Source organism: Hypanus sabinus, chromosome 17, assembly GCF_030144855.1.
Source record: "Hypanus sabinus isolate sHypSab1 chromosome 17, sHypSab1.hap1, whole genome shotgun sequence".
Classification (NCBI taxonomy): Eukaryota; Metazoa; Chordata; class Chondrichthyes; order Myliobatiformes; family Dasyatidae; genus Hypanus; species Hypanus sabinus.
The window spans coordinates 48,298,000-48,325,754 of record NC_082722.1 but is presented as its reverse complement, the minus strand read 5'-3'; the positions used below and the strand labels follow the sequence as shown (position 1 = coordinate 48,325,754).

The 27,755-nt window shown below is 39.2% G+C and overlaps 1 protein-coding gene across 1 annotated transcript in view; it reads left to right on the top strand.

The window, feature by feature from the left end:
* Positions 1 to 27,755, top strand: part of zcchc14 (zinc finger, CCHC domain containing 14) — a 127,038-nt gene that overhangs the window by 53,783 nt on the left and 45,500 nt on the right. The window contains exons 4-7 of the mRNA XM_059993009.1: positions 8,891 to 8,962; positions 11,738 to 11,847; positions 19,240 to 19,334; positions 26,817 to 26,877. Coding sequence (XP_059848992.1) covers positions 8,891 to 8,962; positions 11,738 to 11,847; positions 19,240 to 19,334; positions 26,817 to 26,877 — 338 coding nt within the window. The remainder of the gene's footprint in view (positions 1 to 8,890; positions 8,963 to 11,737; positions 11,848 to 19,239; positions 19,335 to 26,816; positions 26,878 to 27,755) is intronic.

Below are 27,755 nucleotides of genomic sequence, written 5' to 3'. Positions count from 1 at the left end.
TTTTAGCAGAGTGATAGCCAACTGTACACTATTCGTCTCCATGTTCGAGTTAAAACTGCTCTCATGTTTTTCTCATTGATGTACACAATGAATGATTTACCTACATCAGGGGTCGGCAACCCGCGGCTCCGGAGTCGCATGCGACTCTTTCATCTCTGTGCTGTGGCTCCCCGTGGTTTGTTAGCTTTTGAAATGTAATTCGAAATTTGAAGATTATGGTGATCTTGTACAATCTAAAAACGTTGTGGAGACCCCATTTCCTGGCACATCCGAACCGGCTCACAATTAGCCACCGTTCCGGCTAAGGGAGATAGCCTACGGGGGTTTGTGAGTACGTGTCTTTTGGAGCATCCGCGCCCACGGGGACGGGTTGAGGGAGGCTTTAAAGAAAGGCTGTTTAGTTCGAATAAAGTTACCTTTGACTGCAGTGTCTTTATTTTAGCGCTGCGTGTAGCACACCGCTACAACGTGTTTTTTATCGCTATTAATATACATCACCACTGCCAATGCCTGACACCCGCCAGTGCGCACTTTCTTTTAATTCTTCGATCCAAGGTAGGCTAACTATGGAGTAACCTTCAACCCAACATCTTTTTTTTGGAGTTCAAAATGTTTTTGTTGCATGCAGAAATGTAATTTCGTTTTCTCTGCAGGAGTTCATCAATTTCATAAATGCAACACATTATAGTTCGTTTATACATAGCATAAAGGCAAAAAAAACCGTTGTATGCAGTGTTATTTCATTTTAAATGTCAAACGGGTTTTGTGGCTCCCAGTGTTTTCTGTGGGAAATGGGTCCATATTGGCTCTTTCAGTGGTAAACGTTGCCGACCCCTGACCTACATCATGGATTCCTAATGCAGATGCAGGACACAGTGCTGCTTTTAAAGTTTGAAATGCTTTCAGTTGTTCTTCTTCAAAAGTCACAGGGTTGTCTTGAGTACAGATCATTGATTGGCTGAACAATTTCAGCATATGAGTAGATGAATGCTCTGTTGTCATTGCACAAACCCAGAAATGACTGGAGTTGCTGAACTATTGTGGGAGGTTTTGCTGACTTAACAGCTTTAGCCATTAAGTTTTTTGTCCCAAGTAAATTACTTCCCCTCTTGTTGTAGTTGTGCCTTGTCTATATTTGCTTTGTGATCCTCAGAGGACAGATAATTGAGCAAATACAGCACATCATATTCATAGAAACGTAGAAAACCTACAGCGCAATACAAGCCTTTCGGCCCACAAAGTTGTGCCAAATATGTCCCTATCTTAGAAATTACTAGGCTTACTTATTGCCCTCTATGCTCCATGTACCAATCCAAAAGACTCATAAAAGACCCTAATGTAGCCTCCTCTACCACCGTTGCTGGCAGCCCATTCCATGCACTCACCACTCTGAGTAAAAAAACTTACCCTGACATCTCAGTACCTGCTTCCCAGCACCTTAAACCCATGTCCTCTTGAGGCAACTATTTCAGCCCTGTGAGAAAGCCTCTGACCATCCACAGATCAATGCCTCTCATCATCTTGTACAACTCTTATCAGGTCACCTCTCATCCTCCTTCACTCCGAGGAGAAAAGGCCGAGTTCACTTGACCTATTCTTATAAGGCATGCTCCCCAATCCAGGCAACATATTTGTAAATCTCCTATGCACCCTTTCTATGGTTTCTACATTCATCCTGTAGTGAGGTGACCAGAACTGAGCACAATACTCCAAGTGGGCTCTGACCAGGGTCCTATATAGCTGCAACATTACCTTTTGACTCCTAAATTCAATTCCACGATTGATGAAGGCCAATACACTGTATGCCTTCTCAACCACATAGTCAACCTGCGCAGCTGCTTTGAGTGTCCTATGGACTCGGAACCCAAGATCCCTCTGATCCTCCACATTGCCAAGAGTCCTACCATTAATACTATATTCATGCTGTCTGCAGCATCGGATGCAATCCAAATATCATTCACATTTGTATAATAGTCGAATCAAGGTCTGGAAGATCTCAGAGCCATGTGAGAGACAGTGGGAATGTTGTGTAGTTCTTGTGGTAGTCTCGACTTTTGATATTGTTGATCATCAATTGTAAAAGCCAACTGTGATTGGCATTCAGGTGCCAGTGTTACTGAGCAGAATCCATTGCCCATTTCAATAACTGTAAACCACTTGTGTGACGGGCTCAGAGCATTGAAAATAATTGATGGATCTGCCTCTGTATTGTTTGTTATTGCATCGATTAGCAGTGGTTTCATCTTCAGTCTTGTGTGTCTTCACTTACGTGGTCTTTATTGCAGCAAACTAACGTAGCTGTCAATCTTATTGTTTCATCATTATCACCTTCACTTGAGTCATTTGGGCCACCATGTCATGTTCATACTGTAATTCTTTGGAGCTCAGATGGTGGCACTTTCACAGAGGACTGTAATTCTCAGTTGTAAGTTGAGATGGCATTGCTGTTCAGGGTGACTGCTTGAGATGAGCTGTAATTTCTTGAACGGAGCTTCAGAAGTACATGTTCCCCTGGGCGGAGCACTAGAGGTAGTGTCATTGAAAGACTACCCACTTGAAGTCGTGGCTGTGTCACCTGAATCCGACTCAGTTTGTTTCTGTCCTGAATAATGCACTTCGATTGAATTAAAAACAGAAGAGATTCTGCAGGTATTGGAAATCCAGAGCAACACACAAACACAAGTTCCTCCAGCAGTTTATGTCTGTTAACTTCGATTGAATTACTGTGCTTTTTGTTCATTTGGTTAATAGAGATTTACTCTTTAGATATTTTACTGTTTTTGTAATTTATTACAAGTTTCATGTTTCCTTTGATTAAAAAAGACTGCCCAGTTAACCCTTTCAATCATTCACACATTCAATCAAACCAACCACGTAGTCTTCTCTTGAAATCAGTAGTAGGCAGTTTCTTGATCTCAATACATGCCTTTGTGTTCTTAATAAACCTAAGTTTGTTGGTATTTTGATTTGGACTTTTTCATTAATTTTAATCAACTGAGATGTTTCACTCAAGTGAGAGTTCTTAGTAAGCTTTATGGCTTTGGTAATTGTTTTGATTGAATCTTAATGTGCATGTACTTTGATTACTTAGATCGCAATCTTGAAATTTTAAGTTTGTTCGCAACCTGAATTTGAACAGGAGTAAGCCAGTTGCCCCTTCATTGTTCTCCCACCATTCAATAAGATCATGACTTATCTATAGCAGCCTGAACTCCCCTCTGTCCCATTTCCACATAGCTCTTAGTTCCTCGATTTTTCAATTATTTGTAGATTGAATGAGCTGGCATCCACCACATTCAGGAGCAAAGAATTCCAGAGATTCACTACCCTCTCAGAGAAGTTTGTACATAGTTTTAAATGACTGACCATTAATTTTGTGGCTATCCTCGTGTTTGTGGAACCTCTCAGCACCTACCCTGTCAAGTCCTCTTAGGGTTTTACATTTTTATTCTAATTGTAATGGGCTCTTTCAGCTGCACCTGATTTAACCTTGGCCTAATCACAAGACAATTTACAATGACCTACTAACTGGTATATCTTTGGACTGTGGGAGGAAACTGGAGCACCTGGAGGAAACCCATGCAGACATGTAGAGAATGTGCAAGCTCCTTACAGTCAGTGATGGGAAATGAACCTGGGTTGCTGGTACTGTAAAGCATGATGCTAACCTCTTTGCTACCGTGCTGCTCCATATATGTATGATTAGCATCAACCCTCGTGTTTATAAATGCCATTGAATATAAATCCAAGCTGTCTACCCTCCCTTGAGGACAATCTTCCTATTCCAGCAATTAGGATAGAAGGCAGAGGGTGGTAGTAAATGGAGAGTATTCAGTCTGGAGGTCAGTGATGTTTCTGGGGTTTCTGTTCTGAGACCCCTGCTCAGTGAATTTTATAAATGACTTGAATGAGGAAGTGGCAGGGTGGGTTAGTAATTTTGCAGATGATATAAAGATTGGTGAAACCGTGGATAGTGTGGTGGGTTGCTGCTGATTGCACTGGGACATTGACAGGATGCAGAGCTAGGCTGGGAAATGGCAGACGTAGTTCAGCCTGGAAGAGTGGGAAGTGCTTCAATTTTGAAGGTTGAATTTTAAGGCAGAATACATGGTCAACAATTAGATTATTAGCAGTATGGATGAACCCAGGGAACTTGGAGTCCATGTCCATAGATTCCTTAGAGTTGCTGTGCAAGATGATAGGGTGGTTAAAAAGATGTATGGTATATTGGCCTTCATTAATCAAGGTTTTTAGTTCAAGAGCCATGGCGTAATGTTACATTTCTATAAAACCCTGGTAAAACCACACTTAGAGTAATGTCTTCAGTTCTGGTCACCTCATTATAGGAAGGATGTGGAAGTTTTAGAAAGGGTAAAGAGGAGATGTAACAGATTGTTGCCTGGATTAGAGGGCATGTCTTGTAATGATAGGTTAAGTGGGCTTGGGCTTTTCTCTTTGGAGCAGTAGAGGATGTGAGATGACTTAATTGAGGTATGCAAGTTGATAAGAGCTATTTTTTCCCCAGGGCAGAAATGGTTAATACAGGAAGGTGTAACTTTAAGGTGATTGGAGGAAAGTATAGGAGGGATGTCAGAGGTAAGTTCTTTGCACAGAGAGTGATGGGCACATCAGACAGCCTGTCAGGAGTGGTGGCAGCGGCAGCAGATACTTTAGGGGTTTTGCCGCCTTTAGAAGGGCACATGGATGATAGATAAATGGAGGACAATGTAGTAGGGAATGGTTAGAATGTTTAGAAGAAGAATGTGAGCTGCCTTAATGACTGTGGCCCAGTAGCATTCACATCTATAGTGATGAAATGCATTGAGAGATTGGCCATGACTAGACTGAACTCCTGCCTCAGTAAGGACCTGGACCCACTGCAATTTGCCTATCACCACAACAGGTCAACAGCAGACACAATCTCAATGGCTCTTCACACAGCCTTAGACCACCTGAACAATACAAACACCTCTGTCATTGACTATAGCTCAGCATTTAACACCATCATTCCCACAATTCTGATTGATGAGTTACTGAACCTGGGACTCTGTACCTCCCTCTGGATTTGGATCAGTTCCTAACTGGAAGACCACAACCTGTACAGATTGGTGATAATATTTTCTACTTGCTGATGATCAACACTGGTGCACTTCAGGAGTGTGTGCTTAGCTTTGCTCTGTGTGTACCCATGACGGTATGGCTAGGCATAGCTCAAATACCATCTATAAATTTGCCGATGATACAACTATTGCTGGCAGAATCTCAGATGGAGACGAGAGGGCGTATTGGAAGGAAATATACCAACTAGTGGAGTGATGTCACAGCAACAACCTTCCACTCAACGTCAGTAAAACAAAAGAGCTGATTGTGGACTTAAGGAAGGGTTAGATGAAAGAATACATACCAATCCTCAGAGGGATCAGAAGTGGAGAGAGCGAGCAGTTTCAAGTTCCTGGGTGTCAAGATCTCTGAGGACCTAAGCTGGAGATGCAGCTATAAGGCAAGACTGTGACTATACTTCTTTAGAGTTTGAAGATATTTGGAAAATCAACTAAAACACTCAAAAACTTCTATAGATGTAACTTGGAGAGCATTCTGACAGGCTGCATCACTGTCTGGTATGGGGGTGGGGGGAGGCTACTGCACAGGACCAAAAGAAGCTGCAGAGGGTTGTAAATTTAGTTGGCTCCTATCTTGGGTACTTGCCTACAAAGTACCTGGACATCTTCATGGAGCAGTGTCTCAGTAAGGCAGGGTCCATTATTAAGGATTCCCAGCACCCAGGGCATGCCCCTTGCTCATTGTTACCATCAGGCAGGAGATACTGAAGTCTGGAGGCACACACTCAGCGATTCAGGAACAGCTTCTTCCCCTCTGCCACCTGATTCTGAAATGGACAATAAACCCAACAACATACCTCACTTTTTCAGTATAGTTTCTGTTTTTGCACGATTTTTAATCTCCAATACAGGCAGTCCCTGGGTTATATATGAGTTCCATTCCTGAGTCTGTCTTTAAGTTGGATTTGTATGTAAGTCGGAACAAGTGCATCCTGTATTATTTAGCGTCAGTTAGTCAAACATTTGTCTTAGTATATGGTATATATTTTACCTTTCTATGCATATAAAACACTTAAGAAACGTATGTATTCCAATAATTAAACCACTGCATTGCTTAGTAATAATTGTAGCTTTCATCGGGGCAGGGCCTTTCACATGCTCCATTATTCTTACTTTTTCCGTTATCCTTTAAAGTTGTTCCGATCGTTGACCGACTGTAGCTTAACACTTTTCCAATGACCGATGGCGTTTCACCTCTTACCAAACATTTTATTATTTCCACTTTAACTGTGATCGCTTCCCGTCAATGGAACAGAAACACTTCAGGTGGCAGGTCCCAAGTTCCATTGGCTCCTGAGGTCCGGTGGGTCCTAAGGACCACTGCACTGAATTCCCCAAGTCCTAAAGTCCACCGCACTGAGACAGGTTAAATGGGACAAGTGGGGGCTGGGCTGGATTTGGGTATTTGATCCTCCACAATATTCCACGTAGGATTTAAACTGGAGGTGGCAGTGTTTTTTTTAAAAAACGAGGTCAAGTTGTGAGCTTGACATCAACCCGGCGTGGATGGTACAGGAGTCACCGGATCAACATCAACCCGGCGCGGGAGCTGTCTGTCACTGGATTGAACTCAGGAACCTCCATTCTCCAGCCCGGCGCTGATGTCACTGTGCCACCAGCTGACCAGAACAGCGGGGGGAGGGGGTGGTGGGGTCAGGGTGAATCTTACTAAGAAAATACAAATACAAAGTTAAACACTCAACACAGTGTCAATTGCAATGACTTAAAATGGCAGACGGCGTTGTGATCTGACTTAAAATGGCGGACTGTGTTCTCCTTCCCCGGTTCATAAGTACGAGTTGTCCGTAAGTCGGACATTTGTAACTCAGGGATGACCTGTATATACTGTAATTTACTAGCTTAGTCTTTTTTTTCTTCTATATTATGCATTGCATTGAGCAGCTGCAACTGCTAAGTTAACAAATCTCACGACACATGCCTGTGATAATAAACCTGATTCTGATTCTTCTGATTTCAGTTGGTTAAAAGGTCGGCACAACAGAGTGGGCTGGATGATTTGTACAATGCTGTAAAATGTTCTATGTTCTATATTCTAAATCATGTTTAGTAAATTTGCTCAGATTCTTTGAGGATGTAACAGGGAAGGTTGATGGAGGGGAACCTGCAGATGTAGTGTGTTAACTTTCCAAAAAAACATTTGATAAGGCATATGAGGCTGATACATAAACTAAAAGCCCGCGATATCGGTGGAAGTATGTTAGAATGGATTGAAAACTGGCTGCTTCATAGAAAATAGAGAGTTAGAATAAATAGGTTATTTTCAGATTGGCAGGAGGTAACTAATGGAGTATCACAGGGATCAGTTCTGGGCCTGCAGTTGTTCACTATTTTCATTTATGACTGGAAGAAAAAACAGCCTCACTTGGTGAACTGTGTGCAGTTTTGGTTCCTGTATCTAAAAAAGAAATATTATAACAATAGAGTCTCTGCAAAAGAGATTCACCAGGCTACTTGCTGGGATTGGAGGTTTGAAAAACTCCTGTTTAAAAGATTAGATAACACAACAACAACTTCCATAATTTACTGACTCAAGATTCCTCAGATCTATGTGTCTAAGGCTTCTCTAGGTCTAATCAAATATCTGATCAGCCAAATAATTCCCAAAAGGCTGCAAACCTATTGAGAATTTGGTATGTTTTCTTTCTTGATTATAATTATTTTCCATGCCAAGATTTCCATGATTATAATTATTTTCCATGCCAAGTAGGTTTCTGGACGGACTACGCATCATTAATCGAAAATTTGCAAAAGCAAGTTAGATTTAGTATTAAAAATGAAGAAAGTTAGCAAAAATTACACAACAAAGCCAAATGATTGGAAACTCACTTGGAGGAAAGAGAAGTAATAGAGAGTTGGCTCTAAGATACAGAAAGAAAATAAAATTTGGGCATTATGGTAATAAAAGGCTCTTCTATCTGACATTTTTTTCTAACTTCTCTCAATTCTGAACATGAAATTCAGGTATTTTTTTGAAAGCTTGACTCAAGTTCTGACTTTTCTGTTTTCTGTCCATTCTTTTAATTAGTTAATTGCTACTGACTTACATACTGGTTCTAAAGACATCTCAACCATGCTAATTTTGTTCAGAACCTACTCTCTCCTTGAAATTACTGGGGCTGCAAAGAAGACCTTCAGGACTGTCACAGAGGCTGCTAGAGCAAGCCTCTAGATGGCAGAGGAATCAAGAGGTGTGACCTATAGATCAATGCTGCTGGGATATAAGCAAAGCAGGGCCTGATCATGCCACTGGGTCACCTGGGCGAAAGTGTCTGATGTTGAAAGACCCGAAACACCAAATGACCCCAGGTTACATCACTGATTATTTGTCTCAGCATCAGAATAACATGTTAAAATCTTTAACAAGTGAAACTTCATTTACAATAAAAGAAATTTAACAGTATCCAGATTGTTTTCTTCGGTTCTGGATGATGTTTTGGATATTGAAAGTGTGTACCTGATCTGAAGTTCTACATTACGATTTTGAATCTTATTTTGGATAATGGTTGCATATTGATAGGTTGTGGAAGTGGCAATGTGGAAGATTAACATTGGTAAAAGTAAATTATGCTGTCTTCTATCTTTGTAGCATTAGTTTGGTAAAATAGGATCTTATGTGAATGTTTTAGACTATAGTTTAGAGTCACTGCTAAACATGATTTCAGTATTCTCTCAAACAAATGCAATTGGTTACTTAAACTGTTTGAGATGTTTTGTATTATAAAATGTATATATTTTATTTTGATTCCTAGGTTATGTGGTCAGATGCTTCAGTGACTTTTGTAACCAAGTCTTATCGGGAATTGAAAGAATTTCTTGCAAAGGTAAAAGAGAACATAGAACAGTACAACTTAGGAACAAGCCCTTTGGCCCTTGATATTGTGCCAAACTAATTAAACTAGTAGTTAAATGTCTAACTAAACCAGTCCCTTTTGCCTACTCAATGTCCATTGTCTTGCTTTCTCTGCACATTCATGTACCTATCTAAAAGCCTGTTAATTGTGACTGTCACATTTGCCTCCACTATCACCCCAGCTGTACATACCATCTACCCACCACTCTGTTTAAAAACACCTTGCCTTGCACAGCTCCTTGAACTTTCCCTTCTCACCTTAAGTATTAGATATTTTGACTCTGCTGAAAAGATACCTGTTGCCTACTGTATTTATGCATCTTATTATCATTATCACAACTCCCAAGTCCCTCTGCACCTCTGATGTTTGAATTTTCTCCCCATTTAGATAAGACTCTACTATTGTTCTTTTACTAAAATGCATTATCATAATTTCCCCACACAGTATTCCATCTGCTGCTTTTTTTGCCCTTTCTTTCAATGTGTCTAAGTCCTACTGCAATTGCACTGCTTCCTCAGCACTACCTACCCCTCCACCTATCTTCATATCATCTGCAAACATTGCCACAAAGCCATCAATTCCATCATCTAAATTATTGACAAACAATGTGACAAATAGTGGTCCCAATACCGACCCCTGAGGAACACCACACATCACTGGCAGTTGACCAGAAAAGGCCTCCTTTATTCCCACTTGCTGCCTCCTGCCTGACAGCCATTCCTTTATCCATGCTAGTATCTCTCCTGCAATGCCTTGGGATTTTATCTTGTTAAGCAGCCTCATGTGTGGCACCAGAAATACCTTCTGAAAATCTAAATAAATGCCATCCACTGGCTCTCCTTTGTCTACCCTACTTGTTACTTCCTCAAAGAACTCTTAACAGATTTGTCAGGCAAGGCTTCCCTTTGCAGAAACTATGCTGACTTTAACTTATTTTCCTTCGTAATAGCAATGGCACTCACTCCTCCTTCCTGACTCTCACCGACCTCTGGCACACTGCATCAGTCTTCACTGTGGAAGACTCTAGCGAAGTACTTATTAAGTTCATCTTCCATTTCTTTGTCCCCCATTACTACCTCAGCAGCATCATTTTCCAATGATCCAATATCAACTCTCACCTTCCTTTTACTCTTTGTATAACTAAAAAAAACTTTTAGTATCCTGCTTTATATTATTGGCTAGTTTGTCCTCATATTTCATCTCTTCCCTTCTTAAAGCTTTTTTTAAAAACTGCCTTTTGTTGGATTTTAAAAGCTTCCCAATCATCAGATTTCCCACTTGCTTTTGCTACCTTATATGCCTTTCCTTGGCTTTTATGCAGACCTTAGCTTCTCTTGTCAGCCATCATTGCCTACCCCTGCCATTGAGAACAACTACTTCTGTGGGATATATCTATCTTGTGCCTTGTAAACTATTCCCAGAAAATTAAGCTGTCTCTGCTGTGCCATCATCCCTGCCAGTATCCTACTCCAATCCACCCAGGCAAGTTCCTCTCTCATGACTCTGTAATTTCCTTTATTCCATGTGACTCCTTCTCAAATTGTAATATGAATTCAATCATATTATGATTACTTCCTGAGGGTTCCATTCTGTTAAGCTCCCGAATAACATTTGGCTTATTATACAACACCCAATCTAAGATGGTCTCTCCCCAAGTAGGCTTGAGCACATGTTGCTCTAAGAAGCCATCTCGTAGGCATTCAACAAATTCCCTTTCTTGTGATCCAACACCAACCTGATTTTCCCAAGTCAGTTCATTGCTTATTTCTTTTTTCTTATTCAATTCTTGAGAGAATAGGGCTATATCTACAGGGCCAGTGTTCTGTTTTGGGTGTCAGGTGTAGGATTTCCAGAAGACTACCAGCCTCCCCGATAGCCACGTCTGCACCAGGTGCTTCGAGATGCAGCTACTTAGAGACTGTGTTAAGGAACTGAAGCTGCAGCTCAGTGACTTTCAGCTTGTTAGGGAAAGTGAATAAGTGATAGACAGGATCTACAGGAAGGTAGTCACCCCAAGGCTACAGGTAAATGGATGACTATCAAGAGAAGGAAGGGCGAACGTCAGATAGTGGAGTGCACCTCTGTGGCTGTCCACCTCAACAATAAGTACTCTTGTTGAGTACTGTTGGTGGGGGGGGGAGGAGTGGGAACCTACCTAGGGAAAGCAACAGCAGCTGTGCCTCTGGCTCCGAGTCTGGCCCTATGGCCCAGAAGCGTAGGGAATTGAGGAGGACGGCAGCAGGAATAAGAGATTCTATAGTTAGGGGGATAGATAGGTGGTTCTGTGGACATGAAAAATAAACACGGATGGTAGTTTGCCTCCCAGGTGTCAGGGTCCATGATGTTTCTAACCAATTCCTTAAATAAATTCTATGGGTTATCTACCCAGGTAATGATCCAGTAGATGTTTTAAATATCATGCAGCTGTCCATAAAGCCTGAAATAAGTATGCAACAAGTAGAATTTGAATCTGATTTTACTGTTGCCATTGAAATTGCAGAAAAATTAGAGCATAGAGTAATATCTTGTTTACTTGCCAACACTGTGATATACCAGTTTTAGGAATCCCTGAATTCTTGTAGCTACATAAAAGGTCTTTGTATGCTGCAATGATGATTTCTATGCCCCTTTCATCTTCTTTGTTCGGGAAATGATCTTTTTTTAGAATAGCAATATTAGAAAACCCTGTCCAAACGTGTTTGAACAAGACTACATAGTAAACTAAAAGTTACTTTAACTTTACAGCTTCCCCAAATGTTTCCAGATGAAAACTTGGAAAGTGCCATTCCAGAAATCAACAGCCATGACTTTTGCACAGAGGAGAGAAAACTTGTGGATCTGGAGCCTTACCTCAGGTAAAAATCTCAATTACATGATCAGTTAGTATTTAAAACAATAAAGTATATTGTATCCTGAAGTTCTCTTGATTCTGGAATAAAAGCAATAAATGTTGGAAATGCTCAACTCATCAGAAAGCACCTATGGAAAGGGAAACGGAGTTCTAACAAAGGTTCTTCAAACCAAAATGTTTTTTTCCATTGAATCTACCAGGCCTGTTGAGTGTTTCAGACAGACAGACAGACAGACATACTTTATTGATCCCGAGGGAAATTGGGACATTCCAATTCAACATTGGGATAATTCTAATATTTTCTGACTTCAGATTTAAGCTTCTTGTTTTTTTAAATTTTATCATCCTGTGGAAGAAATGATATTGAAACATATAGTGTAGAATGTAATAACTGAACACACTGAAAAAAAAATTGAGCAGAGTTCTTTCAAGATGAAGCTGGGGGAAAGAGTATATAGAGTGCATTTGGATTTTCCCAGAGGCTGTTGATTAGGTCCTGTACTTAACATGGTAATTGGCAATCAAGAGAGAAAACAATAAAACAAATCATTCTCATCTTAATATGCTCAAGATCATTACTTAACCCCAGCTATTTTGCCTCAATGGTTTGGCTCAGATTATGTTTTCAAATTGCTTACAAGGCTAAGTGTATGTAAGCATGTAATGCAATTTAAAGATGCATCAAAGAAATAATGACAAGTTGCGTGACAGGTGGGCAAAGTGGGAAAAGTGTGATGTTATCCACTTTGGTATACTTTACAGAAAAACAAGCTATTTGTTGAATAGTAAGAAATTGTGCAGTGTTGAGAGTCTAAAGAACCTGGTTGTGCTGTACACAAGTTGCCAATATAAGATGTTTTAAATAATAATTCAACAAATTGTATGTTAGCCTTTATTAGAAAATAATTTCAATACAGCATAGAAACATAGAAAGTAGGTGCAGGAGTAGGCCATTCGGCCCTTTGAGCCTGCACCGCTATTCAGTATGATCATGACTGATATCCAACTCAGAACCCTGTATCTGCTTTCTCTCCATACTCCTGATCCCTTTAGCCACAAGGGCCATATCTAGCTTCCTCTTAAATATAGCTAATGAACCGGCCTCAACTGTTTCCTGTGGCAGAGAATTCCACAGATTCACCACTCTCTATGTGAAGAAGTTTTTCCTCATCTCGGTCCTAAAAGGCTTCCCCTTTATCCTTAAACTGTGACCCCTCGTTCTGGACTTCCCCAACACCGGAAACAATCTTCCTGCATCTAGCCTGTCCAATCCCTTTAGAATTTTATATGTTTCAATAAGATCCCCCCTCAATCTTCTAAATTCCAGTGAGTATAAGCCTAGTCGATCCAGTCTTTCTTCATATGAAAGTCCTGCCATCCCAGGAATCAATCCAGTGAACCTTCTCTGTACTCCCTCTATCTGTCTTTCCTCAGATTAGTGGACCAAAACTGCACACAATATTCTAGGTGTGGTCTCACCAAGGCCTTGTACAACTGCAGTAGAACCTCCCTGCTCCTGTACTCGAATCCTTTTGCTATGAATGCCAACATACCATTTGCCTTTTTCACTGCCTGCTGTACCTGCATGCCCACCTTCAATGACTGGTGTACAATGATACCCAGGTCTCATTGCATCTCCCCTTTTCCTAATCGGCCACCGTTCAGATAATAATCTGTTTTCCTGTTCTTGCAACCAAAGTGGATAACCTCACATTTATCCACATTAAATTGCATCTGCCATGAATTTGTCCACTCACCTAACCTATCCAAGTCACCCTGCATCATCTTAGCATCCTCCTCACAGCTAACACCGCCGCCCAGCTTCGTGTCATCCGCAAACTTGGAGATGCTGCATTTAATTCCCTTGTCTAAATCATTAATATATATTGTAAACAACTGGGGTCCCAGCACTGAGCCTTGTGGTACCCCACTAGTCACTGCCTACCATTCTGAAAAGGTCCCATTTACTCCCACTCTTTGCTTCCTGTCTGCCAACCAATTTTCTATCCACATCAATACCATACCCCCAAAACCGTGTGCTTTTAAGTTTGAACACTAATTTCCTGTGTGGGACCTTGTCAAAAGCCTTTTGAAAATCTAAATATACCACATCCACTGGCTCTCCCCTATCCACTCTACTAGTTACATCTTCAAAAAATTCTATAAGATTCGTCAGACATGATTTTCCTTTCATAAATCCATGCTGACTTCGTTCAATGATTTCACCTGTTTCCAAATGTGCTGTTATCACATCTTTGATAACCAACTCTAGCATTTTCCCCACCACCGATGTCAGACTAACCGGTCTATAATTCCCCTGTTTCTCTCTCCCTCCTTTTTTAAAAAGTGGGGTTACATTAGCCACCCTCCAATCCTCAGGAACTAATCCAGAATCTAAGGAGTTTTGAAAAATTATCACTAGTGATAGTGATAATTTCTACTATTTCTTGGGCTACTTCCTTAAGCACTCTGGGTTACAGAACATCTGGCCCTGGGGATTTATCTGCCTTTAATCCCTTCAATTTACCTAACACCACTTCTCTACTAACATGTATTTCCCTCAGTTCCTCCATCTCACTAGACCCTTGGTCCCTTACTATTTCCGGAAGATTATTGATGTCCTCCTTAGTGAAGACAGAACCAAAGTAGTTATTCAATTGGTCTGCCATGTCTTTGTTCCCCCATCATCAATTCACCTGTTTCTGACTGTAAAGGACCTACATTTGTCTTGACCAATCTTTTTTCTTTTAACTTATCTTTAAAAGCTTTTACAGTCAGTTTTTATGTTCCCTACCAGCTTTCTCTCATAATCTTTTTTCCCTTTCCTAATTAAGTCCTTTGTCCTCCTCTGCTGGTCACTGAATTTCTCCCAGTCCTCAGGTGTGCCACTTTTTTTTGCTAATTTATATGTTTCTTCTTTGGACTTGATACTATCCCTAATTTCCCTTGTCAGCCACGGGTCTTGTCAGCCTTGTCAGCAGAAAGGTCTTCTTTCAGTTCTATAGATCTTAATTGATCATCAGCTTTGTATCGACTGAAAATATGGATATATTGTACTTAGTCACCAATTTCAAATCTTTGAACAGCTAGGGCTTCACCATGATTTAATGTGGTACCCTACTAGTTACAGGCCCCCAGTCCAAAAATGTTTCCTATTGCAGAACACAAATTACTGGAGAAAAGAAAATAATAACCTCCTGTGGTGGGAAATGGGGGCAGGTGACGGGGGAGAAATTGTTAATATTGCAGGTCAAGACCCTGCATCAGAACTGAGAATGGAGAGGGAAGATAGTCAGAATAAAGAGGAGCACAGTAGGGTAAGACAGGGGTCAGTAGATGATGTGGACCAAGGAGGGATGAGGAATGATGGGTAGATAGAGCTGGATGGGGGAGGGGGAAGGACATGGTGCATAAAGAGACTGAGCGGTAATAAGTTGGGACACACAAGCTATGGCTGCTGGAATATAAGATTTCATGAACATTTTATGTCATTGCTTTGTACCTCTGCCACAAAAAAACAAATTTCACGTCATCTAGGCAATTAAAATAAATTGCTTCTGAATCTGATAATTAAGTCAGATGATAATGGGAATTATTTAAGAAAGATGGCAAATGGAACCAGATGGGGGAGTGAATCTGATAGGTGAATTATGTGATTGTGGACTACCTCATATTCTGCATGGATTATCTACAGCCTAACATGAACACTGAATTTTCCATTTTCAGGAAGTCCTTATCCTTCTGTTAATAATTGAGTCCCTTTTCTCATTTTCTCAATTTCTTGAACTTGTGCTCTCGCCTTCCTCCCTCTAAAGAGAACAGATAGAGTTTCCCGTGTTGCCTGAAAAAGGACATTTTACAGATATCCTGGAATAGAACCCCCCCCCCCCCCCCGAGCAGATCAAAGTTCAAAGAAGTTCGAAGTTCAAAGAACATTTATCACCCGTACAACATACAGGGTGAGAGGAGATGTAATTAGTCTCAAGAAACACCGTAACTACCAGATCCTCTATTTTCTTTTTCTTTGCACAATGCTTGATTTAAAATGGTCCGTTCCCTTGTTCCTTAAATGTACTGATAGTCAAAAAAAAAACAATGAATTAGTCCTTCATACAACAATTACTTATTAGGGGTCTATATATAAAGTCTCCTGTGATTGTTCTATTATCCTTTTTACATTGCTCATCTAACTGCCTGATTCATACTGTGCCCTGCATTACTGTTAGGAGGCCTAAAAACAAAAGAACAAAAACAAGTATCTCCGTCTAAACTTTATTAACTTTATTTTCTGAACAAAGATCTTTCTTCTCTGCTGCTTTTATCATGTTCCTTAATATCTGCTCCACTTTCATTTTACCCATCTCTCCCACAAGTTAAACAGCTTCGAATGTTTAACTCAATCTTGTTTACTTATAAAATATTTCTATATAATGACTATTCACACTACTTTATTTCCTTTTGTGCTACTTTAACCCTCTCACTGGGGCTCGTATACTACCTTGACTAACTCTGAACAGCTACATGACTCAGCGGTGAGAAGGCTACCGTTCATAAACAATATCTTTCTCTGATTGCTCTGATTTAGAGTTCAACCAAGCAGGAATGTTGTGATGTTTTGATTCAGTGAATGCTGTGTAAATACTGCCTATACACAATTATCAATAGTCCAGAATTGACGGATTGTACACCAGTATAAAATTATAAAAGTATATTTACAAAATTTTCAACTGTAATAAAGATGTTACAGTAAAAGAAAAATAAAAGGGGCCATTACAGTTCAATGTGCACATAAACGTTGGAGCTCATTCTGGAGTAGCCATGGGTGTATCTCTTTACTCATGCTCTAAAGCCAGTCTACTTGAAAGCAGCCATCACATTCCAAACTTTCCTCGATGACATCTCAAACTAACTGACTGTCTCTCGGGAGTTTCAGTCCTTCCTCCTTGGAGCCATTCATTTGCAAAAAGCACTTCTTGCAATGGGGACTCTCTAATGGCATTCTGCAGCATCTTGGGCCCCACTCTGCAGCTCCTGCCAAAAGACCAAAAGCCAGAGTACTGCCCTTAAGCAAACTCTTCCCCATAGTTCTAGAACCTCTCACATCCCACAATCTTGATTGGGTGACACACATTTCTAAGTTGGACAACATGGCTCCTTATCTTCAGCTGAAGCCAAAACACTCTTTGCAGCATTGCACACTGATTTTCCAAAAAACTGCTAAAATAAACTATCTCACAGCATGACAGTAGAAGTCTGAATCAGGGCATTACACTACTTATTCACATATTGTTATATGTGTGATATATGAATGATAAAATACCTTCAATTTTGTCCATGCCATTTATGCTCTACTCCAACCCTCTGATTAGAAGTATTCTTTTATGTTTACACTGTCCCTCTGCCCCTTCCTGGCAGACTATGGCTATTATTTCCATTTTGCTACCATATACCACTATACATCTTTTCTCTAAGTTTATAAATTTCCCCTCACCCACCCCTAATTATTTCCAGCCTTATTTTTTCTGAGATATTGGCTTTTTCTGAGATACTGGCTTGACCCCATTCAAATGAAGCCCATTCCCAGTGAGTCCTGATGAAGGGCTTTGACCTGAAATGTCAACAGTTCCTTTCCTTCTACAGATGTTCCTCCAGCTGATTATTTGTTGTTGCAATGTAACAGACCTATCTTTCTTCAGTACTGATGCCAGAGCCTCATAACTGAAACCCATTTCTCCCACAGCATCCATGAGCCAGACAGGATTTTCTGATATTATTATCCTTGGCCAATTTGCATTTGAAATTATTAATAATACAGAGCCTTTGTTTTTCTGCTTTTAAATTTGATCTCTTGCTGCTCATGTCCCTTCAGGGGAACCTCTTTCTTTATCCTATCAATATCACGATCTTCCACCAAGTGCTTTTCCAGCCCCAAGGAACTATTTTCAACATTAGTCTCAGGGAGGCTAAACAATCTTCAGGCCTTAGGCTTTCACCCTAAATCTCAAATTATATTGATCCCGGTAACAACATTTTGTTTTCTCCAACATGAATGGCAGCTCCACTATGCTGTTGTCACTTTTCTTGTTTGCCTTGAGGATTTTGCTCTCATGCACAAAGGCTGGAAGAAGCTCATACTCATTGGACAAATGCAAGGGCTAAAACCCATGACAATACCTTCTGGATTACCCATGTCTGCCCTGCTGTTGTAATCAAATGTTTTTCTAACTCTTGATCAAACAGTACTTAATCTCAGGGGTGTAGCTGCTCCTTAAACAATATATCCAAATAATTTACTCATTGATGCATTGCAGTATTCAAATCTCAGACTCCTCCTCATTAAATCCAATGTGGTGCTATTCAAGATGCAGACGTTTACCACCAATATGGCTAGTAGGGATTCAAATTGTTTTCCATCATCTCCATATTCTACAGCTGCAGTGCATCATCTGATTTGGCCATCTTAAAATCTTATTTAATTAAGTTAATTTATTTAGTCACTATCACTACATCCTCTCTGAGGTTCCTTACTCACCAAAGTCCAACCTTGGAAGATGTACTAAAACATACCACATTGTTAGGCATATTAACAATTATATTCCCAATTGAATCACCTTGCTTCTAGCAAGTTACCCAATTAGCTGGGAAATTAAGAGTAAATTAAACAAATATACTTTTAAAATGAACTTGCACAAACCCCTTACTTAGACTGAGCTCATTTACACTTCTAAAAAGAGGCAATTTAGATTCAGCTGATAAACAAAGTAACATGTCCAGTCTGATTACAACACGTGTGTTAGAATTTTTAATATTGTTAACATTTGTCTGGAGCACCACTTTATGGGCATAATCATAAAGGTGTCCAGAACCTGTGTCTGACTGCGGTTTTTCTGGATGCTGTTATTACACGGAAAGAGCTGACAAAATTGAAAATTGAAATCCCAAGAACAACAATCTATAAATGAGATAGAGAGTGCATTAAGCGCTACTCTGAACTCTAAATACAAACCTAATTCAAGCTACAAATGTATACTACCGACCACAGTATACAACATTTCAACTGATATTTAAAGCCAGAAAAGAGCTTTTAAACTTCTTTGGGGGTGATTTCAAATTAATAGTTATGTTTATGTTTGTAAGTTTTTAATGTTGTAAGCTATCTGCTTAAGAAACATTTTCCCCTTTGTATTGGTTGTGCTCTTATTGCAGGAAAAGCCCAATATCTTAATTTTGTTAGTGTAAAGGCCCTTTCCTCTGAGTGTTGATTACAGATGATATTACTATAGTTAGTATGCTTTAACTTAATTGACCATTGTATTTTGTAATCAGTATTTCAAAATGAAACCATTGCAATATTAATTGTCCTGTACATTTACTTACTGAATTTATATTTTGTCAGATATTTGATATCCTTGCCTTCTCATATGATCAAAACTGACCACATACAGAAATTTTTCAGCACCACTACAGTTAATCAGACCAGCCAGCATCTGAGTAAGTAACTTGATACAGTTTTTTTTGTTTTGTGTTTTTGCATGAAATGCAATAGGATTTCATCAAAAAAACCGAATCAGCAGTCAGGCATTTGCTATGCGAGTAGCACAAATTTTAGAAATTTATTCCCGGCTTTCTGAATGTAGTATGCAAGAAAGTGAAGAGACTGGCATCCAAACACAGACATCAAATAGCAAGAAATACACACTTTGATGTCTCTTCTGAAAAGTTCTTTCACACACTTAGCTAGATCTTAACAGAGTGTTGAGGTGTAATTCACTAGGATTTTAAATGTTCTTTGCTGGAAACCATTGCCTTCCAGTTAAGTAGTCCTTATTACATGTTCTTTCTATTTTATGTGTTTTGTTTTTGTGGAAAATATTGTTGTGCTCTTTGAGGTTAATTTTCAGAGGTTATCTGTGCTTTATGAGATTTTCCTGTCTAGGCATGTAAAGGCATATGGCAAGTATTGCTGGAGTATTATCAACTCAGTAAAAGATTTCCTCTGATCTAACCAAAATTTGCTGGTCTTCCAATGCTGTCCCTGATAATCTGTTGTCACTGGGACATTACAAACTCAGGTTGTCATTCTGAGGGACACACTAATGTTTGGTACAGTCACTGCAAATGTAGAAAGGGGAGAGCAGTATTGTTCAAGGCCTTGTTGCTTACTGAGGGGCTGTCGTTCATTCAATGAAAACCCTGGGGTCTTGGATTCAAGATTCTTTGTTCAAGGAATGTATGTAAAGGCATATTTATGTCATACGGATGTCATATGATGCAGCATTTTCTGAGAATGGTGACAATTGAATGTTTTGTATCAGAATCAGAATCAGGTTTATTATTACCGGCATGTGATGTGAAATTTGTTAACTTAGCTGCAGCAGTTTAATGCAATACATAATCTAGCAGAGAGTGAAAAAGTAATAATAATATTAATAAATAAAATAAAACAATAACAAATAACAAGTAAATCAATTACATATATTGAATAGATTTTTTAAAATATGAAAAACCAGAAATATTGTATATTAAAAAATGAAAGGTCGTGTCCAAAGCTTCAATGTCCATTTAGGAATCAGATGGCAGAGGGGAAGAAGCTGTTCCTGAATCGCTGAGTGTGTGCCTTCAGGCTTCTATACCTCCTACCTGATGGTAACAGTGAGCAAAAGGCATGCCCTAGGTGCTGGAGGTCCTTAATAATGGATGCTGATGTTCTGAGACATTGCTCCCTAAAGATGTCCTGGGCACTTTGTAGGCTAGTGCCCTAGATGGAGCTGACTAGACTTACAACCTTTTGCAGCTTCCTTCAGTCCCATGCAGTAGCCCCTCCTTATCAGACAGTGATGCGGCCTGTCAGAATGCTCTCCATGGTACAACTATAGAAGTTTTTGAGTGTATTTGTTGATATGTCAATTCTCTTCAAACTCCTAATAAAATATAGCCACTGTCTTGCCGCCTTTACAATTACATCGATATGTTGTGACCAAGTTAGATCCTCAGAGATCTTGACACCGAGGAATTTGAAGCTGCTCACTCTCTCCACTTCTGATCCCTCTATGAGGATTAGTATGTGCTGCTTTGTCTTACCCTTCCTGAAGTCTACAGTCAGCTCTTTCATCTTACTGAGGTTGAGTGCCAGGTTGTTGCTGCGGCACCATTCCACTAGTTGGCATATTTCACTCCTGTACGCCCTCTTGAGATTCTACCAACAATGGTTGTATCATCAGCAAATTTGTAGATGGTGTTTGAGCTTTGCATAGCCACACAGTCATGTGTATACTGTTATGCCTGCAGCCCCCTCCTTTGTGAGAATCGCAAGATCACTATTGAGTTGGGTCAGGAGACCCAGGAAATGAGAGAGAGGGAGACGTGCAGAATGTCTCGTTTCCCCAGCGATATAAAGCTACCGGACATGGCCATTGTCTCTGGAAGACGAATTTGTGGATTGAAGATACTGTGCTACGTGGACGCCCTCAGGCAAAGTGGGCTGGTTGAGGGAGAGATTGCATCACCCCCAACCTGATTGACATCTACGACCCTGCGAGTCAGGATAAAAGAGGGTCTGTGGGAACAGTCCCTCAGATGCACCAGAAGAAACCTAGCGATCCCGTAATAGCGGGAAGCCATTTGAAGGAGGCCACGTGCGTTCAGTTCCGTTGCCTGGGACTGGTGGCTGGTACCACGGAAAACGGCTTAGCTAACAGTGGAGAAACCAACTCCCCCGATTCAACGGATTGGCATCATAAAAGACCTGGGCAAGTTTAAACCGTCTCTCTCTTAAACCCAAAACGCTGCAGCTTGAACGAACTAACAGTGACTTTTATATTTCCATCGGACAATACATTATCCCCCTAGACAACGATAGAGCTATTTCTTATTGGTTATTATTATACCCGCGCTTTTAGATTTAGTATTGACGACATATATTATCTGTATGTTTGCATTAATCTTACTTTTGTGCCCCTTTTTCAATAAATACTTTTTAAAATAGTACCATCAGACTTCAACGGGCCTCTCTATCTTAGCTGGTAAGTGACCCAGTTATGGGGTTCGTAACAATACAGAGAGTAGAGCAGTGGGCTAAGCGCATACCTGAGGTACGCCAGTGTTGATCGTCAGCGAAGAGGATATGTATTCACCAATCCACACAGACTGTGGTCTGCTGGTTAGGAAGTCAAGAAACTAATTGCAGAAGGAGGTACAGAGGCCCAGGTTCTGCAACTTCTCAATCAGGATTGTGGGAATGATGGCATTAAATGCTGAGCTATAGCTCTATGAACAGCATCCTGACGTAGGTGTTTGTGTTGTCTAGGTGGTCTAAAGTCATGTGGAGAGCCATTGATACTGCATCTGCTTTTGACCTATTGTGGCAATAGGCAAATTTTTGCAAATTCTATGAATAAAGAAGGATTTGTGAAATTAAAACAATGTTCTTTCCCATCCTTTTTTCCCTTCCTGGAGATACCCACAGAGTCTCAGATCCTTCCTGTGTGCCTGCCTGTACCAGTACAACTAAGAGCCCCTTAAGCACAGGTGTTCTTCAAACAGATCACTGCATTTATGTAGATAATGATTGATTTCTCAATGTATATATTTATAGTATATAATACATTTATTTGTAAAAAAAAAAGATGTGGATTGTGGCTGACTTCATGAGTACATAAATTCAGGAACTGCAAATCAGCAGATAACAAGGACTAGGTGTAATTTTGTCTTAGGTACCAACCGGTTTCTAGCCTTGTTCTTCTTTGCTTCCTCTTTGTCTTTTGAAGTCAAAAGCTGGGGATTCAAATTCCTGCGCTTTTTAAGCAAATGTAAAAGCAGAAAATTCGACTGTATCCTAAGAGTAGTTTGGAATATGAGCTTCACTTAAGTTCAGTTGCTATTGACTGGTTGTAAATGTCAAAACTGCTTTAAAAGACCTACTTTTCTCATAAAATACAGCTTATAACAGATTTATTTTTTGTGTATGACATATCCCCTACCTCTTTTGCTGGTATTTTGATAGCAAAGAGTTCCACTTCTTATACTGAGTTTATCACCTTGGTTGCCAGTTTTATCCTGCTCTCAGCAAAGCCAAAAGTAGATCGGATGACCATTTTTTTTTTTGAAACAGCTGAAATGTGACCATGATTTTCCAACCATCTGATGCATTAATTCTTCATCTTTTTTCCCCGCTCAGGTCCCTCCACTTTTTGTTTAAAACAGTTTTGTTCTGAGCTCAAGTTCTTCCATTTTCTGTACATAATTATTTAAAAACTTCAACTCATTCAGAACACAGCTGCTAGACTCTTAACTACAACTAGGATGAGGGAGCATATCACTCCTACCCTGTCTTCTCTGCATTGGCTTTCTGTATCTTTTAAAATTGATTTTGAAGTTCTTTTATTTGTTTTGAAGCTCTTAATGGTCTGGGACCAGAGTACATCAGAACCCGTTTCGTTTTATAGTCCTGCTCAAACAATCAGGTCTTCTTTCTGCTGGTCACTTAAGTTTAAACAGTCTCCCTCCAAAGATAATTGGCTTTTTTGAAGTATGCCCCTAAACTCTGGAATTCAATTCTACTAAGTTGATACTTGGTTGATAAACACCAGCTCAAAACCTATTTATTTAAGCTTGGTTTTAACTAACATCTTTTTATCTTTTATTTTTATGTTTGCACTTTATCGATATGAAGAGGGCTCTCTATACCAGTTATTATCTTATATAATTGCCTTTCAGACACATCAGGTTCAATGAATTACAGTCAATACATTTCCATCAATTTTATTTGAGATTTCTAGCATTTGCTCCACAATCCTGTGATGATTTCTCATAATTATTCTACAAATGCCACTTCCTTCAAACATTTGTTCTCTTTCATCACCTACGATCATCTTGCACTATTACCCTTTCCACTGTTTGGTCTCTCTTGTCTACCACCCTATCATAGAATTTTGCTTTGGTTCACCACTCTCCACATTAAAAAGCTTGTATTGCTAATGATTCCCAGTTGGAGAAAGTTCTGATTATTCTGTAGATAATCACTGACATGCTTAGTATTTTCAACATTCTTTGTGTTTATACCAGAACTCCAGTATTTTGCATTTGTAACAACTATTACACTATTACAGCCTCAATACGCGGTGAGAGTGGTTGGTGTGTGGAATGCCCTGCCTGAGTCAGTGGTGGAGGCAGATACACTAGTGAAGTTTAAGAGACTACCAGACAAGTATATGGAGGAATTTAAGGAGGGGGGTTATATGGGAGGCAGGGTTTGAGGGTCGGCACAACATTGTGGGCTGAAGGACTTGTAATGTGCTGTACTATTCTATGTTCTGTGTTACATTGGCCATTGTGTGACCCCAGATTATTTCTACAATTGGGAGAAATAAATTCATTTAGAACACCTTCTTGTAAATTGTGTGACCACAGAAGCATACAAGGCAAATAAGTTTTTATTGGAGTATACCTCATCTAAACTCTGTCAAGCAAGTTTGTTTCTGCAATGGTTACACATTAGCTAGAGCTCCACAATGATGATTGGAGGCAGGGCAAATATGTCCAGGTTCCCCAAGTTTTTTTTTAAAAAAGTACATTATGATAGACCTTAATGACCAAGAGTTATTCGGAGTTTAATGTTTTCCAAGTCAGTGGTGATAGAATTCTACTTTGTAGATGCCATGATTATTCTAGCAATGATGGCTGATCTCTGTCATATATGTCATTTTGTAGCAGACCTTTCCAGTAAGAAGGCCAGTGGGGTTTTCTGCTGCTTGAGAAGTTCTCTCTTCATCATTATTGGCCAATGTTCCTCTATTCTTATCTCCTCTGTCCACTCTTCCTCCCCTTTTAGAGCATTTTTCACTTTCAAGATCTCGGGCAAAGCTTATCCTTAATAATGCACTCCAACATCTTCCCAACCATTAAAGTTAGGCTAACTGCTTGTAATTTTCTTCCCTCTGCCTTCCTCCTTTCTTAAAAAGTGGAGTGACATTTGCTGTTTTCCAGTCCTCCGGAAATATTCCAGAATCTAGTGATTCTTGAAAGATCATTACTAATGCCTCCTAAATCTTCTCAACTACCTCTTTCAGAACCCTGGGATGTAGTTCTATCTCATCCGGGTAACTTATCTACCTTCAGTTCTTTCAGCTTCTCAAGCACCTTCTCCTTCGTAATAGCAACTACACTCACTTATGCCCCCTGTCCATCTGAGGAGTTCATATTAAAAACATTACTTATTGCTGTCACTATTAAATGTAGCCACCATTCCACATGAAAGGGCTGGACCTTAGAGATTCTTCTTTGGTTTCTGATTCCTGTCTGTGGTAAAACTAGTGTAGCAGTACATTCTTACAATGCTATCTAGTAAAGATCTGGGGGTCAATGGACAGCATCTGTGGAATACTTGAGATGAAATTCTTCAGTACTTTCCTGAGGGAGTTGAGTATCGTCAACTGCTGCATGCTTCATTATCTTACCTAACCTTTGCAAGAAGCCTTCCAGGAGGGAGATAACAAGTTCAGATAAAATTAGGTGCAAAGAGGAGGATGTGGGCAGAGAATGATGAAGTATGCCTTTCTCTGGAGATGCTTGTTATGTAAAGATTCTCTAGAAAAATCTACTCTGCATGTTGAATACTCTAACAAGTAGAAAATATTTTGGGAACTATGAATATTTCCTGGCCTTTACATGACATTTTGGCTGTAGCTAATCTCACCAGGAATTGGCTTATGCAGGCATGGTGCAATGAAAGATTCCACTTCAAATCATTTCAGGCTACTCTGAATCAAAGGAGAGGTTACAAAAAAAGCATCATTTACTTCTTGTTTTACTTAACCAATCCCATGTTTAAAGATGGATCAGATAGTTCTATCACTGTCCACTGGAGTCCTGAAGAGTTCAATACATAGAATTATGAAGTGCAATCAACTAATTTCATTATGGATATTTGTAGAGAATGTTTTGATATTCTCTCATTAATTATTGAGTTTGGATGATCCTAATCAGCAATTAACTGTGAGATGTCATTAATAGCAAAAATATACTGATATTTTGCTGAAACTGAAATGCTGAGAATGAACATGATCTTGACCTCCATGGACTAAGAAGTCAACTCACACAAGTAAAGTGACTTCTGACTGAGGTCACAGGAGCTCATAGATCCCATGGAAGATTAAAAATGTAGTTTTTACATTGATACGTTAAATAGCACGAGATGTCAGCAAAAGCAAGATCATGTTGTTTTGTGAATAACTAAGAACAGTCATTTACAAGAGAAAATCTGTAGATGCTGGAAATCCCCGAGCAACACACACAAATTGCTGGAGGAACTCAACAGGCCAAGCAGCATCTATGGAAAAAAGTACAGCTGATGTTTCAGTCCGAAACCCTTCAGCAGGACTACTGCCGAAGAACAGTTTTTTTTCCAGATTTGTGAGTTTGAAAATTCCACCAAAAATGAACATTTGCATGTTCCACTACCATTGACATATATTTTTAATTTTGGGAAGAAAGTATAAAGCAAAATTAAGACCCTAGCAAAGGAATAAACAAAATTTCTTGATTAATTTTAAGACATGTAGAAATGTGGGCAAAATTGTTCTACTCATGTAGTTTTAAAAGTACTCATGTACTTTTAACAGTACAGTACAATATGTATGGAGTTGTGTGAATGCATTTCTAGCCCCCTGACTTCAACAACATTACTGTGTAGCTTTGTCAAAAACCACATATTAAGAAGAAAGAGTAACTGCATTTCATGGGTACAACAAATTTCACACCAGAGTTTGAAAAACAGTAGTTCTCTCCTGGTGAACTTTCTTTATACAAATGTGAAAACATGAACAATAAAAGTACTGTAAATATATTTTTAAATATTTTTGCTATGGAGAAGATGTTTATGATGATTGTGGTTGTGTAGCTTTGAGTTCTATCTGTAGTGTAAAGATACATAAGCTGCATCTTTTAACATGTGTTGTAATTTATTTTTCTATTCAGATACCAATTCTATACCAGTAATGTTACACAAAGCTAACACAAGCAATGGTGCAGCTGTAAGGTAAGTGTAGATTTATGCATTGCAGCATTATAGCAAATAAATATAAATAATTGGCTGAATGGTCACTAATAATTTAATAATTAATCTGATTTATTGAAGAATACCAAATGGCCTAATTCTACTCCTATATCTTATGGTCTTATGTACATTTATTCATAAAAATGTTAATGTTACTTCTGCAAATCAAATTGTATGTTTTTTAAAAAATATTTTTTGTGCCTGTGCAGAACTTGTTTTCCTCATTGCTCATATTTGAAACTTTATCACCTTTCTCATCAAGAATTAGATTTTGAAGATTAGAAATCTGTCTGATTATTTTTGCCTATTGAACATCTTAGTAGTTTACATTCTAATCAATTTTTTTGAAATACATTGAATTTGCTTTTTACTCCACAAGAATACAGTAAACTTGCCCAATACAATTATTTGGATGTTTAGTTACTTTTATGCAAAAATATTAAAAAACTGTAAAAAAAAATTAAGGCTTTTTTAAAAAAACTTATCAATACAAAATTATATTCTCATTTTTCATTGCCATAGCTTGATATTAGTTTGGCTTTGGCTTGTATTTCAAATAAGCTTTGTTAGTTTGCGATGAAGTACTGTATTAGGATTAAAAGCTTCAGAATTACAAACTACAAGCATTTATTGACAAATACTCATGCCTATAGGATACAATCACATTGATTCCATAAGCAATTTTTGACTGTAAATATGATCCATTTATTTAATTCAGTAATACTGAGTGAAAACAATTGAGAAATTTTCATCCCAATATAAAACATGTACTATTACATTAAAAAAAAGAACTGAAACTTATTTGAATATCATCAGTGAATATTTTTGCAGACCTTTAAACTCATTCACTGTTTTATTTT